Genomic DNA, 15,509 nt, shown 5'->3' with positions numbered 1-15,509 from the left:
GCTTGTGTATTAGGTGATATGTACCCTATATATGTATCAAAGTGTTAGTTATGTGTCCTTATGTATGTGTATTAGGAGGTGGTATGTATGTATCCTTATGTCTGTGTATTAGGAGGTGGTATGTTCGTATCCTTATGTCTGTGTATTAGGAGGTGGTATGTATGTATCCTTATGTCTGTGTATTAGGTGATGTGTATGCCCCTATCTGTGTATTAGAAGGTGATGCGTATGTGTCCATATGCCTGTATAATAAGAGGTGAAATATATTTCCCTGATATCTTTGTATTCTGAGATAATGTGCATGTATCCTTACACCTGTGTAATATGAGGTGATATATATTGCCTTCATATCTGTGTATTAGGAAGTGATATATATGTATATGTGCCCTGATGACTGTGTATTAGGAGGTGATATGTGTGTGTCCTTATGTCTGGGCATTAGGTAATATGTATGTGCCCTTATGTCTGGGTATTAAGAGGTGATGTGTATGTGTTCTGTGTATTATGAGAAGGCAAGATAAGTGTGTTCCGGGTTATTGAGACCCCGGCTTCCTCACAGTCACATCTCTGTCCACTTATAGCCCCTCAGTCAGCCCCCTCTCGCCTGTTTGTATGCCTCCCTGTGCCCCAAAGCCTGCTAAATATACTCTCCCAGGTTGCAAAGGCTGCAGGATTCCTGTAATCTGAGCCTGACGCTTTGGAGAGGCCACACGGAGGAGAGGAGCAGAATGTCTGCTCCGGACCCTCAGCCCCTTGCTGGGGCTCCTACCATCACGGACCACCCAGCCAAAATCCTGCGCCCCGTTTTGGTGAGACTTCCCTGGCTACCCCCTCCCCTTGCATGAAACTTTGTATTACCAAACTGTCTGCTACTGTGTGTGCTTTCTCCTAAAAGCAACGCATCTATTGTCTTCCTCCATTAGTTTTCCCCTCTTCCTTTCTCACTTGTTGCTTGATTGGGGTCGTGGGGGTCTTCTTGGTGCGCCGTTTACTTGTAGTGTTATATATATATAGCATTTCCTTTTAGATTCTTACTGTGTGTTATGAATGAGGACTGTAGTGAGGTTATCAGGGACAGCACTCAAAACAAAACATTTAGAAAAGAAATCAATGAACCTTCTTTACAGGCAGCATTATGCTGAAACCTCCAATATAATAAACAGGAACAAATGTCCTTGCAGTGTGCAGTGCACATTTTCTGTCTGCCTCTGACTATTTAATTGCATTTTATCATGTCAGGATCCTATATATATGGGAACTACATAACAACATAAACATGTACCGTCTGCTCTCTGTATCCAATACCATTTCTACACTTTAATTCTGAGATTTTAAATGCAGTTGAGTAGCTGAACATTTGTCTTATTTATCACTTGTCTCAATGAATTAAGCCCTCTCTAGCAGCAATGGTAGGGTTAATGACTACTTATAATACTTACAGTACAACATTTAAAGCATTGTCTTCACTTTATTGCAAAATTAGTTTCTTCACCTTTGCTAGTGGGCTGAACAGGGGCGTTCCATTGACATAGCTGAATGCTATACACCAGTTCTAGTGTATTCTCTAAACATTTTCCCTCTCCAGATCTCACTATTTTATCTCACAAACTGTAAGGTGACAAGATTGTGTCAAACTTGCATAACACTTATTACCCTAACAGAAAGACACATGCATACAAAAACAGATGCGATTGTAAAATACTAAAAGATGCCTCCTCTTCTCCTTTCCAGCAAACTCCATTACTTTCTATGGGAAGAACCTTAGACAGACCCATTTTAGAGAATTCTTTCAGGGCAGCCCCTGTGAGGGTCGGTGAGTTTTTCTCGCCCCATCACCAAACATCTTTATATACAATTATTCAAATAAGGACAAATCTCACACAATTGTGAGTGTATCCAAAAAAGAATGCTTTTTTGCACTAATTGCAATTATCAAAAATTGTAGTAAGTTAAAATATAACTTTTATTTCAAACTTAGTAAAAGGCAGCAAATAGTAGCAGTATCATGCTGCTCACACACACATGTTAAAAACACATCACCTGTTTAGTGTTACTCTAATATAGGTGGCCCTCGTTTTACAACTGTTCAATTTACACCGTTTCAGAATAACAACCTTTTTTCCAGTCATGTGACTGCTATTGAAAAGCATTGAGAAGCAGTGCATTTATTTAAATAGCCAGTAGGTGGAGCTATCCGCTTGTGTTGCAGCAAAACCAAGCAAGCTGAAATTAATCAGTTTAACCAGACCTGAACTATCGCGCAGATTTCAAAGGAACAAGATCTTCCTGTCTATAAATCAGTCCAGATTGGAATGCATAGAAAAACTGTTTGAAGAAAAATGCAAGTGAAGTCTGTGTTTTGTGATTATTTTATTAGGTTTATAATGCTGTTTAGCAAATGTTTTTGTTCATTTAACTTAGTTTAATTATATATTCTGTGTTGTGTGATTATTTTATTAAGTTTATAATGCTGTTTAACATTTAAAGTCTTCATTTCAAATCTTTAAAAATAATGTATTAGGTGTTACTTATGACAATTTTGAGAGGGGCCTGGAACCTATCACCCTCACTTCCCATTGATTTACATTATAAACTGGGTTTCAGTTTACAACGGTTTCGATTTACAACCATTCCTTCTGGAACCAAACCCCGGCGTAAACTGAGGGCTACCTGTATTGTGACAGGAGAGATTCATAGTTTTTGGTTAGACTAGTAGAATGGTGCACGTTGTAAACAGAATTCTTTTAACAAATAAAATTGATGGCCTGAGCTGTATCAGGGTTCTGAGGTTTGCCAAGGTATTCCTATGATACCGGTACAGTTAACACTTCCCTCCCTACTTGAGACTACTAAGCAATAATTAAGCACTATTATAGCAAAAAAGAATTGAAGCTTTTTAGTATAGCAAGTGTAATCTTTATATACAAAACTATAGACTTTCTACCCTTACAAAGTGCTTCTATAAATTTAAAATACATTATAGCCTTTTATAACCCCCACCCCAGACTTCTAGCCGTTTTGTTCTCTACAGAAAGCACAGCACTGATGTTATTACCACTGATAGTAACATATAGTTCTGAGATATCCTCTTGGGTTGCAAAATGCAAACATTTGCATTAAAGCTCAATTAAATACTGCTGAGTGTACCTTAATCAGTAATGAATTTTGTAAGCAAGCTCAGTCTTTCCTCCTTATAGCCACAGTTGTAAGAAAAAAAAGAAGGGGGGTGACTGAGATGTGGGGGAGAATTCTTTTATGCACATTCTTTGTTTTTTCATGTTATCCAGTAAGGCAACCAAAATATTACCTGCTTTAACATTCAATGTAAGTGATATGAAAGTAGTTGCTATAATGTTTTCAGTTTGAATATATATATATTGTAGTAAAGATATAAATAAAAACCCTTTATGACAGGCTTGTAAGGACAAATAAGTCAGGTTGTCTATAAACAAATGCCAGTACACCATAAAGGGGCTACGTAATTATGGAATTTTACTACTACTTTACAGTTACTTATGACTGTGACACTTGAGCTGTAACCAGTTCCACGTTTCATCTCTTTCTGTAAAGAAATGCTTATTGCAAGCTGCTTCTGAATTTGCTACCATCCAGCTTTCAAATGTAACTCCTAGTTCTTTGGAATACTTCCAAACAAGTGGCAGTTTTAAAGGGATATGAAACCCTTTCATGATTCAGATAGAGCAATTTTAAACATGTTCTAATTTACTCCTATTATCAATTTTTATTTGTTCTCTTGGTGTCCTTTGTTGAAAATCAAGGACATATGCTTAAGAGCCGGCCCATTTCTGGAGCACTATATGGTAGCAGCTTTACAAGAATGTTATCCATTTGCAAGACCACTAGATGGCAGTTTTATGTCCTGCCATGTAGAGCATTAGATGCCTACCTAGGTATCTTTTCAACATAAAATTTAATTTGACCTGAGTGTCTCTTTAAAGGGACAGTCTTCCATAGAATTGTTATTGTTTTAAAAGATAGATAATCCCTTTATTACCCATTCCCCAGTTTTGCATAACCAACACAGTTATATTAATATACTTTTTACCTCTGTGATTACCTTGTATCTAGGAACCTTCTTCCAGCCCCCTGATCACATGACTGTGACTGTTTATTATCTATTGTCTTAAATTTAGCATTGGTTTCTTCTAGATCTTAAATAACCCCCTGTGCCTGAACACAGTGTTATCTATATGGCCCAAGTGTACTTTCTGTCTCTTTGTGTTGAAAAGAGATTTAAAAAGCGTGATAAGAGGCAGCCCTCAAAGGCTTAGAAATTAGCATATGAGCCTACCTATGTTTAGTTTAAACTAAGAATACCAAGAGAAAAAAAGCAAATTTGATGATAAAAGTAAATTGGAAAGTTGATTAAAATTAAAAGTCCTATCTGAATAATGAAAGTTTAATTTATACTAGACTGTCCCTTTAAGCAAATACTTTAACCCCTTTGCGGCTAAGCCTTTTTCACACCCCTATGCTAAGACGAATTTTAGTTTTTGTTTTCTGCTTAAATTTAAACACTAATATTTCAGTGAGCGAAAAACAAACATACTTATTGTTTAACAGAATATATACCATTATTATATTTATCTTTCATTGCATGTGAGAAGGCTGCAACAAAAATGTTAAAAATCTATATTTCTCTTGTAAAGGTGTATCCAGTCCACGGGTTCATCCATTACTTGTGGGATATTCTCCTTCCCAACAGGAAGTTGCAAGAGAACACCCACAGCAGAGCTGTCTATATAGCTCCTCCCCTAACTGCCACTCCCAGTCATTCTCTTGCAACTCTCGACAAGATAGGAAGTGTAAGAGAGATGTGGTGACTTAGTGTCGTTTTTACCTTCAATCAAGAGTTTGTTATTTTAAGAATTTGCTACTGTGATCACCTTATTAAATTGTCATCAAGGGTGGTCAAATGTGGAAGAGTAGCTCATACAGGTTTTTGGAAGTTGTAATAAAAGCTAGAGGGGACCCTTTGTGCCAGGGTAGAAATAATAGCACCTTTTCTCTTGCAAGGTGTATCCAGTCCACGGATTCATCCTTACTTGTGGGATATTCTCATTCCCTACAGGAAGTGGCAAAGAGCACACAGCAAAGCTGTCCATATAGCTCCCCCTCTGGCTCCGCCCCCCAGTCATTCTCTTTGCCGCTCTAACAAGTAGCATCTCCACGGGAGGGTAAAGTGAATGTGGTGTTAGATTTGTAGTTTTTATATCTTCAACGAAAGGTAGAAATGAAAATATTTCTGACGGAGGTCAGAAGGTTAAAGCTTCTAAGTACTTGCCGAGTTTTTCATTCCATTCCTCGGCCTTCTGTAGCTCAGTGCATGGAGGTAATCGGATTAATGGTAGCAGCAATGGACGTAGTCCCTTTTGCTCGAATTCATCTCAGGCCACTGCAATTGTGCATGCTCAAACAGTGGAATGGAGATTATGCAAATTTGTCTCCTCAAATCCAACTGGACCAGAAAACCAGAGATTCTCTTCTCTGGTGGTTGTCTCAGGATCACCTGTCGCAGGGAATGTGCTTCCGCAGACCGGAGTGGATCATTGTAACGACCGACGCCAGTCTGTTAGGCTGGGGCTCCCTGAAAGCTCAGGGCCTATGGTCTCGGGAAGAGTCTCTTCTCCCGATAAACATTTTGGAACTGAGAGCGATATTCAACACGCTCCAGGCATGGCCTCAGCTAACGGCGGCCAAGTTCATCAGATTTCAGTCGGACAACATCACGACTGTAGCATACATAAATCATCAGGGAGGAACAAAGAGTTCCTTAGCGATGAAGGAAGTAACCAAGATAATCAGGTGGGCGGAGGATCACTCTTGCCATCTATCTGCAATTCACATCCCAGGAGTAGACAACTGGGAAACAGATTTCCTAAGTCGTCAGACTTTTCACCCCGGGGAGTGGGAACTCCACCCGGAGGTATTTGCTCAGCTGACTCAGCTATGGGGCATTCCAGAGTAGGATCTGATGGTGTCCCGTCAGAACACCAAACTTCCTCTTTACGGTTCCAGGTCCAGGGACCCCAAGGCGGCATTGATAGATGCTCTAGTAGCGCCTTGGTCCTTCAATCTGGCCTATGTCTTTCCACTGTTTCCCCTTCTCCCTTGGCTGGTAGCCAGAATCAAACAGGAGAAGGCCTCGATAATTCTGATAGCGCCTGCGTGGCCACGCAGGACTTGGTATGCAGACCTAGTGGACATGTCATCTGTCCCACCATGGACACTGCCAATGAGGCAGGATCTTGTAATACAGGGTCCATTCAAGCATCCAAATCTAGTTTCTCTGCAGCTGACTGCTTGGAGATTGAACGCTTAATTCTATCCAAGCGTGGGTTCTCTGAATCAGTCATAGATACTCTGATCCAAGCTAGAAAACCTGTCACCAGGAAAATTTACCATAAGATATGGCGGAAATATCTTTGTTGGTGTGAATCCAAGGGTTACTCGTGGAGTAAGATTAGGATTCCAAGGATATTGTCTTTTCTCCAAGAAGGATTGGAGAAAAGTTTATCAGCTAGTTCCTTAAAGGGGCAGATATCCGCTCTGTCTATCCTTTTACACAAGCGTCTGGCAGAAGTACCAGATGTTCAAGCGTTTACACAGGCGTTAGTCAGAATCAAGCCTGTCTATAAACCTGTGGCTCCTCCATGGAGTCTAAATTTAGTTCTTTCAGTTCTTCAAGGGGTTCCTTTTGAACCTTTACATTCCATAGATATTAAGTTATTATCTTGGAAAGTTTTGTTTTTGGTAGCTATATCTTCTGCTCGAAGAGTTTTAGAATTGTCTGCTTTGCAGTGTAATTCACCCTATCTGGTGTTCCATGCAGATAAGGTAGTTTTGCGTACCAAACCTGGTTTTCTTCCTAAAGTTGTTTCTAATAAGAACATTAACCAGGAAATCATTGTTCCTTCTCTGTGTCCTAATCCACCTTCTAAGAAGGAACGGCTTTTACACAATCTAGATGTGGTTCGTGTTTTGAAATTCTATTTACAAGCAACTAAGGATTTCAGACAAACATCATCTTTGTTTGTTGTCTATTCTGGTAAGAGGAGAGGTCAAAAAGTGACGGCTACCTCTCTTTCCTTCTGGTTGAAAAGCATCATCCGATTGGCTTATGAGACTGCTGGGCAGCAGCCTCCTGAACGAATTACAGCTCATTCCACCAGAGCTGTGGCTTCCACTTGGGCCTTCAAGAATGAGGCTTCTGTTGAACAGATTTGTAAGGCAGCGACTTGGTCTTCACTGCATACTTTTGCCAAATTTTACAAATTTGATACTTTTGCTTCTTCGGGGGCTATTTTTGGGAGAAAGGTTTTGCAAGCAGTGGTGCCTTCCGTTTAGGTTACCTGTCTTGTTCCCTCCCTTCATCCGTGTCCTAAACCTTTGGTATTGGTATCCCACAAGTAAGGATGAATCCGTGGACTGGATACACCTTGCAAGAGAAAACAGAATTTATGCTTACCTGATAAATTACTTTCTCTTGCGGTGTATCCAGTCCACGGCCCACCCTGGCAATTAAGTCAGGTTAAATTTTTTTGTTTAAACTACAGTCACCACTGCACCCTATGGTTTCTCCTTTTTCTCCTAACCGTCGGTCGAATGACTGGGGGGCGGAGCCAGAGGGGGAGCTATATGGACAGCTTTGCTGTGTGCTCTCTTTACCACTTCCTGTAGGGAATGAGAATATCCCACAAGTAAGGATGAATCCGTGGACTGGATACACCACAAGAGAAAGTAATTTATCTATCAGGTAAGCATAAATTCTGTTTTTTCTGTCAAATGATAACATTGATCACCTGGATATTCAGACAAAATGTACATTTCTTTTTTTTTTTTTAAAGGGACTTGTCCACTATAAAACAAACTTTATTGGGGTCTATAAACATTTAAGATTTTTTTATTGTGTGTCCTCCCATGTTTTTACATATTAAACTTTTGTACAGTTTTGGCGGATTTGGTGTTTTTCAAAGAGCAGGCGATTGATTATCTGTCAAGTATGGGACCTTGGTCGTCTGTAGCTACCTCCTCCCATCCAGCTTCCTTGCAGCTACATAGGCATCGTCCCTTTGTGATGTCACCACATGTTAGTGACAACATCACTGGCCCTCCCACTGAAGCCTTGGGAGTGCTGCCCAGTAGACCACCAATAATCACAGTCTTGTAGTGTGAGGGATCAGCTTTAGATCGGCGATCTCCCTTTATTATGGAAATGATTGTCATACACACAAGCCGTGATTGGAAGTGCTTAACGATGAGGAATAGAATCCTTTACATTTTATAATAAATGTGAAGCATTCTAGTAGTCTTTCCTTGCACCAATTTATTTTTGTATTGTATTATTTATTTTTTGTTGTTGTTCTGGGGGTGGTTCTGCAGAATTACACAGTGCTTTCAAATTTAGCTTTTCTAGTATACTCTTCAGTGAGAAAAATCTGTTTAATACAGGCACTGGCAACCTTCTATTCCCAATGTGCCAAAATAATACTTTAAACTGCCAGCTACATCTTTAATTAGATTTGATCTGCAATGAAAAATATTTATTTCTAAAAAAATATTTGGCATTAATAATTATAATGGTAATAAAGAATGAACATCACACCAGACTCCTGGACCTGCAGGCCTTCTTTACGCTACATACCTACATCAGATCAGATTTCTGGTGCTGCTGACCTTCATTCAGCCATATGCCCATAAGAGCTCAGGCCCTGCACCCCTATGCCAGCTCCATACCCACATAAAACCTCAGATTAGACCCAGTCCCAGCAGTCACTCAGACAACCTCATATAACACATTTCACATCAGATCCCTGGACCTAAAGTTCCACAGGTCTTATAGGTTGCTGACCGCTGCATAATTACTATATTATTTAGTAGATCTAGAATTTAGAGAGCAGGGCTGCTTTATACTTTCTTAGTAAATATAGGCCACTGCAATACATTATGGGCTAGATTATAAGTGGAGCAGTATTTTGTGCTTCAGCTAGAGCGCTAATTGCGCTAAAAGTAAACAACAAGCGCAAACATCTTATTTCTAGCACAATTAGACTGTCGTGCAAACAATAACCTATTCCCCCATAGAAGTCAATAAAGAAAACAAAAAGTGGGGAAAAAAAACCTGCCTTGCACGCAAATACAATCACATATTTCCATATGCACGTACACGATCGCATATTCTAATATGTGCAAACCCCACATGAAAATGTGAATATTGCTTAAATATGCTTTTACATGTTTTCATCTACTAACGGCCAAGGACTCCAATGCACTTATATAAATGTCTATATATGTATACTATACATACACGCACACATGCACATACACACACTAAGTTTATATCAACAGTTACACACTGAATTGCTGAAAATTTACAAAATACATTTTTAGAGGCTTTTAAAACTATGCCATTTTGCATATTTATTTTATATCCCCTGAGTGTGGCCAGTAAGGGCTAGCTGTAAATAAGATTGTGCATCGTGCTTTGCAGTAACATATTAACTGATGCTGTTTCATATACATTCAAAAACCTTTTTTAATATAATCTTCCTTTAACAGAATGTATCTGTAGTAGTGTTTTTAAATTGTTGCCAAGTACCCCAAAATGTTTGTGAATGGAACACTGGTTTTTGCACATGGGCAAAATACAATGAAATTACCCACCATGGTTATATGAGATGACATTAGGAAGCAATGTCACACACAAACACTACCTGCTCAACCAATCAAAGCTAAACTTAGTAATAAGTACTTTAATGGACAGTACACTGTAAAATTGTTTTTATATGAATGTATTTTCAGTGACTTGTTATACCAGCTGCAGAGTATAAAATGTATGAGAAATTGCATTTTTCGGTTTATTTGTGTATATTAAGTATCTGGTTTTGTGCTTTTAAACCACAGCCTATTACAATGGGTTGAGCTTCAGGTAATATCAGATTTAATTATGTTATCACTTTGTGTACACAGACTTGCTTCCTTATCTTATATTTGTCTGGAAAACTAAAGCTCAATACATAGAGAGAACAATTTAAAATTATAATTTTATTACTTAACTATCATGGCCCCCACTGAGAGTGTAATCTCTTCTGTTGGCTGTGTTTACTTAGGCTATTCAATAGAATATACTCCAGTATAGAAACTTTCAGTATAGGTCGGTATACCACAGGCTAAATCAGCTATTTCAAATGCCAAAATAGGGGTAAAGGAGCTACTTGTAAACAATTTAAAACACTCCAGCAGGTAAAATGAATCATTGGGAACAATTTAAAGGGGATAAATAAAAATATATAATAATAATAAATATATACTTTAATAATAAAAATTAGCAAAACCAATAACTCAGTAAACGCACAGGCCCACTATACTAATAGTGATCATGTTTAAATCTCTTAGACAACAAATAACTATGATTTTATATTTTCAGGAGGTTTTTTATTATAATATCCTTTAAGTTTTAAAACTGAGGTACCAAAGAGCAAAATGATTAGATTGTAAAATGTATCATTTTCACAATATATCTGTAGTAGAGTTTAATGTGATTAAATGAGTTAGACCAGGAATAGACCATCACTGATTTGCTTTAAATATAACAATCACTTATTAAAGGGACAGCCATTTTGTAATTACAACACAGTTTTACCATACCAACATAGACTGGACTATATTACAATGACAGACGAGGGAGAGATATGTGACAGCGTTGGGCTTGAGAAGCCTCTTAAAGGGATAGTATACACCAATTTTCATAAAAGTTTTGTAACTGCCTGTAATAGACACTACTATAAAGAAGAATATGCACAGATCCTGATATAAAATCCATTATAAAACCTTTTAAAAAGTAACTTAAAAGCTCCAAATGTAGCACTGCTGGTGAGGTAAGGATGGGACACCCATTGAAATGGGCTGGGCTATATAAATGGATCATTTACAAACCATGTATGCAAAGAAAAATCTAGTGTACAATGTCCCTTTCAGTTTTCAGGAAAATCTTCAGTTTATTGGCCTTAAATCACAGGAAAATGCGTCAAAATTATTATTGCATTATATTACACTCTCAAAGTGTTTACTGTCTCTGAAAATGGTATTTCCTGTGAGCTATGACGTTTAGGTAACTTAGTATTGCAAGTGGGAGTAGAGGAGGGATTGGCTATTTTTTTGGAAGTAGAGGCAGAACTGATATATAAGTATGTTGAAGTAGCTGAGGCAGAAGAGGGCTTGAGGTTTGGAAGTGAGATAAGATCAGGAACTGAATGCTGGAGTGGGAGCAGAGTTGGGAGTAGGAGGAGGAGTTATGTGTTGGAAGTAGAGAAATGGACATTTGTCCTAATCAGTCACTGTGTCAGCTTTCCCTGTGTTGTATCTCTGGCTCTCACAGCTGCCACCTGTTCTCAGCCCTCCTGAGAGCTGACTGCCCACTCTGCTCTGACCTCAGTGAGAGGGTGGGACTGGCTGGAACATAGGGGGGGTGTACATACAGTGTGAATGATCAGCCAAACTAAAGGGTGAGGGAGTGAGTGACTTGAACATAAGAAATAAGTGTGAATGAGTGTAAAACCCTATGTGTGTGTTAGTACAGTATTGTAGTGTTTTTACTAAGGTGCCTAACATTGTTAATATTGAATTTTTGTATGTAGCCTAAAGTTAGAAACTGTCTATTGTTCCTGGGGTGAATGAAGTTGGGTGTGGTAAGTGATATACCATGGGTAACACTGTGCACTTGTGTGTCTAACAGTGTGTGTCAGTGTTCCTATGTACTTCATGGTTACTGTGAGTGAGTGTATAACATACTGTGTAAGTTTTATATGCAAGGCCTTAATTAGCTGTGTGTTAGTAGTTGTGTTTGTGGTAATACTGACTGGGATCAGTGTAGTAAGGTACAGGACAGAGTACAGGAGACCATTACATCAGACATGTACCTGTATGGGCTGGATCAGGAGGTAAGTTGTAGTATAATTCTCTGTATGTGCAGTTGCTCATCCTTTCTCTCTTCTTGTGACTTTCTTTACTCTCTGTGCCATCTGACACATTATGGCTGTTTGTGGGATTATAAAACCCTGAAAATAATATGTGGGACAACAATACTGAGGACAGAAGCAGTGGCATCATAAATGCAAATCTCCAATTACTTCTGCTTCACCTCTGTAATATTCCTACTGATTCTCTTTTGCTCCAGCACTCTGTTGTTTTAATGTCTCTCTTTACCATTTCTTAATCTTGTCACAGCAACCTCTCACCTTGTCTTCTATACTTCCCTCTTGCTTTCCATACTTCCTTGGACATTTAAAGCATCTTTTTTTGCTTCTTAAAAGAACATAACAGGTTTTTGTATGTACTGAATAAAACAATGTTTTCTTGTCAGGCTTGCATGGGCATATCCCTCTGCACCAATAGAAAGATGGGAGTTGTCCATATCAGTAAATAAGCATTATCAGAAAGTACATACATGTATTTGTTTGAATTACAAATTTAATTTACTGGTACAGTACACTCAAACTTAAACATTCACGATTCAGATAGATGCAACTTTCCAATTTACTTCTAGTAACAATTGTACTTAGTTCTCTTGGTATCCTTTTTTAAAGAGTAATCCTAAATGAGTCCAGGAGTGTGCACGTGTCCTTTGCCATCTGGCAGCAGTGTTTGCAACAATATTTATAGCAATGTTATACATAGTTGCAAACTCTGCTGCCATAGAATGCTACACTGTAGGGAAGCAGTGATTGTAATTATATATAACATTGCTATAAACATTGTTGTAAACACTGCTGCCAGTTGGCTAAGAACACAAGCACACTCGTGAACTCATCTAGTGTTATTGTTTAACAAAGGATACCAAAGGAAATAATCAAAATTGATTATTTAATTAACTTAGAAAGTTGTTTAAAATTGTATGCTCTTTCTAATCTATTTAAGTTTCATTTTTTTCTACAATGTCCATTTAAAGAGACAATCAACAAAAAAATGTTATTGTTTAAAAAGATAGATAATGCCTTTACTAACCATCCCGCAGCTTTGCACAAAAAACATTGTTATATTAATATACTTTATAACCTTTAAACTTCTAAATTTCTGTCTGTTTCTAAGTCCCTAAAGAAAGCCCCATGATCACATGCTTTCTTTCTAATGACACGATGAGTCCACAGATCATCTAATTACTAATGGGATATATTACTCCTGCCCAGCAGGAGGCGACAAAGAGCACCACAGCAAAGCTGTTAAATATCACCTCCCTTCCCTCCCACCCCAGTCATTCTCTTTGCCTATGTTACAGCAAGGAAGTAGTAAAGTTAAGTTGTTATCTTTGAAAGTTTTGTTTCTTGTTGCTATTTCATCTGCTCGTAGAGTGTCAGAGCTCTCGGCATTACAATATGAGTCTCCTTACCTTATTTTTCATTCGGATAAGGTAGTTTTACGTACCAAATTTGGGTTTCTCCTTAAAGTAGTTTTTAACCGGAACATTAATCAGGAGATTGTTGTTCCTTCTTTGTGTCCTAATCCTTTTCAGAAGGGAACGGCTTCTGCACAATCTGGACGCGGTACGTGCACTAAAATTTTATTTACAGGCGACTAAGGATTTTCATCAGTCTTCTGCTTTGTTTGTGGTTTTCTCTGGAAAACGTAAGGGACAGAAAGCCACGGCTACTTCTCTTTCTTTATGGCTGAAGTGTATCATACGTTTTGCCTATGAAACTGCTGCACAGCAACCTCCAGAGAGAGTTACGGCTCGTTCCACGAGGGCTGTTGCTTCCTCATGGGCATTCAAAAATGAAGCTTCTATGGAACAGATTCGCAAGGCTGCAACTTGGTCCTCTCTTCACACTGAGGCTGCTTTTGGGAGAAAGCTTCTTCAAGCAGTGGTGCCTTCCGTTTAGGTTCCCTGTCTTGTCCCTCCCTTATCATCTATGTACTCTAGCTTGGGTATTGATTCCCATTAGTAATTAGATGATCTGTGGACTCATCGTGTCATTAGAAAGAATTTTTTTTTATGCTTACCTGATAAATTTATTTATTTCTTGACACAATGAGTCCACGGCCCGCCCTGTTCTTTAGACAGGGTGTTAGTATGTTATAAACTTCAGACACCTCTGCACCTTGTTACTTCCTTTCTCTCCTTTACTTCAATCGAATGTCTGGGGTGGGAGGGAAGAGAGGTGATATTTAACAGCTTTGCTGTGGTGCTCTTTGCTGCCTCCTGCTAGGCAGGAGTGATATATCCCATTAGTAAGTAGATGATCTATGGACTCATCGTGTCAAAAAATAAATAAATGTAGCAGTTAAGCATAAATTTTGTTTTTGTATTTGCTTTTCACATCAGGGGAAGCTAGTTCATGTGAGTCATATAAATAACATTGTGCTGACGCACGTGGATTCTAACAACACAGCACCAATTGGCTTAAATGCAAGTCTATAGATAAAGTAATGTGATCAGGGGGCAGTCAGAAGATGCTTAGATACAAGGTAATCACAGAGGTAACAAGTGTATTAATATAACCGTGTTTTTGGTGTAAAACTGGGGAATAAGTAATAAAGGGATTATCTATCTTTTAACCCCTTAATGACCACAGCACTTTTCCATTTTCTGTCCGTTTGGGACCAAGGCTATTTTTACAGTGTTTGTGTTTAGCTGTAATTTTTATCTTACTCATTTACTGTACGCACACATATTATATACCATTTTTCTCGCCATTAAATGGACTTTCTAAAGATACCATTATTTTCATCATATCTTATAATTTACTATAAATAAATTTATAAAATATGAGGAAAAAAAGGAAAAAAACACACTTTTTCTAACTTTGACCCCTAAAATCTGTTACACATCTACAACCACCAAAAAACACCCATGCTAAATAGTTTCTAAATTTTGTCCAGAGTTTAGAAATATCCAATGTTTACATGTTCTTTGCTTTTTTTGCAAGTTATAGGGCCATAAATATAAGTAGCACTTTGCTATTTCCAAACCACTTTTTTTCAAAATTAGCGCTAGTTACTTTGGAACACTGATATCTTTCAGGAATCCCTGAATATCTATTGACACATGTATATATTTTTTTTTAGAAGACGTCCCAAAGTATTGATCTAGGCCCATTTTGGTATATTTCATGCCACCATTTCACCACCAAATGCGATCAAATAAAAAAAATTGTTCACTTTTTCACATTTTTTTTCCACAAACTTTAGGTTTCTCACTTAAATTATTTACAAACAGCTTGTGCAATTATGGCATAAATGGTTGTAAATTTTTCTCTGGGATCCCCTTTGTTCAGAAATAGCAGACATATATGGCTTTGACGTTGGTTTTTGGTAATTAGAAGGCCGCTAAATGCCACTGCGCACCACACGTGTATTATGCCCAGCAGTGAAGGGGTTAATTAGGGAGCATGTAGGGAGCTTTTTAGGGTAATTTTAGTTTTAGTGTAGTGTAGTAGACAACCCAAAGTATTGATCTAGGCCCATTTTGGTATATTTCATGCCACCATTTCACC

At 38.2% G+C, this 15,509-nt stretch overlaps 1 protein-coding gene across 3 annotated transcripts in view; it reads left to right on the top strand.

Annotated features, from left to right (window-relative positions):
- Nucleotides 1-655: 655 nt before the first annotated feature.
- The window catches only part of CACNB1 (calcium voltage-gated channel auxiliary subunit beta 1), a 163,684-nt gene continuing 148,830 nt past the window's right edge, over nt 656-15,509 (top strand). For 2 of the 3 annotated variants that reach the window (XM_053697902.1, XM_053697886.1), the window contains exon 1: nt 656-809. In XM_053697902.1, the coding sequence (XP_053553877.1) occupies nt 729-809 (81 nt within the window). In that variant the 5' untranslated portion in view covers nt 656-728. Of the gene's footprint in view, nt 810-11,499; nt 11,961-15,509 lie in introns of those variants that run through there. The other variant, XM_053697894.1, reaches the window with a different exon arrangement.

The sequence above is a fragment of the Bombina bombina genome, chromosome 1, assembly GCF_027579735.1.
Source record: "Bombina bombina isolate aBomBom1 chromosome 1, aBomBom1.pri, whole genome shotgun sequence".
In the NCBI taxonomy this organism is placed as follows: domain Eukaryota; kingdom Metazoa; phylum Chordata; class Amphibia; order Anura; family Bombinatoridae; genus Bombina; species Bombina bombina.
The sequence above is the reverse complement of the archived record's forward strand: the minus strand, read 5'-3'. Positions and strand labels throughout refer to the sequence as shown.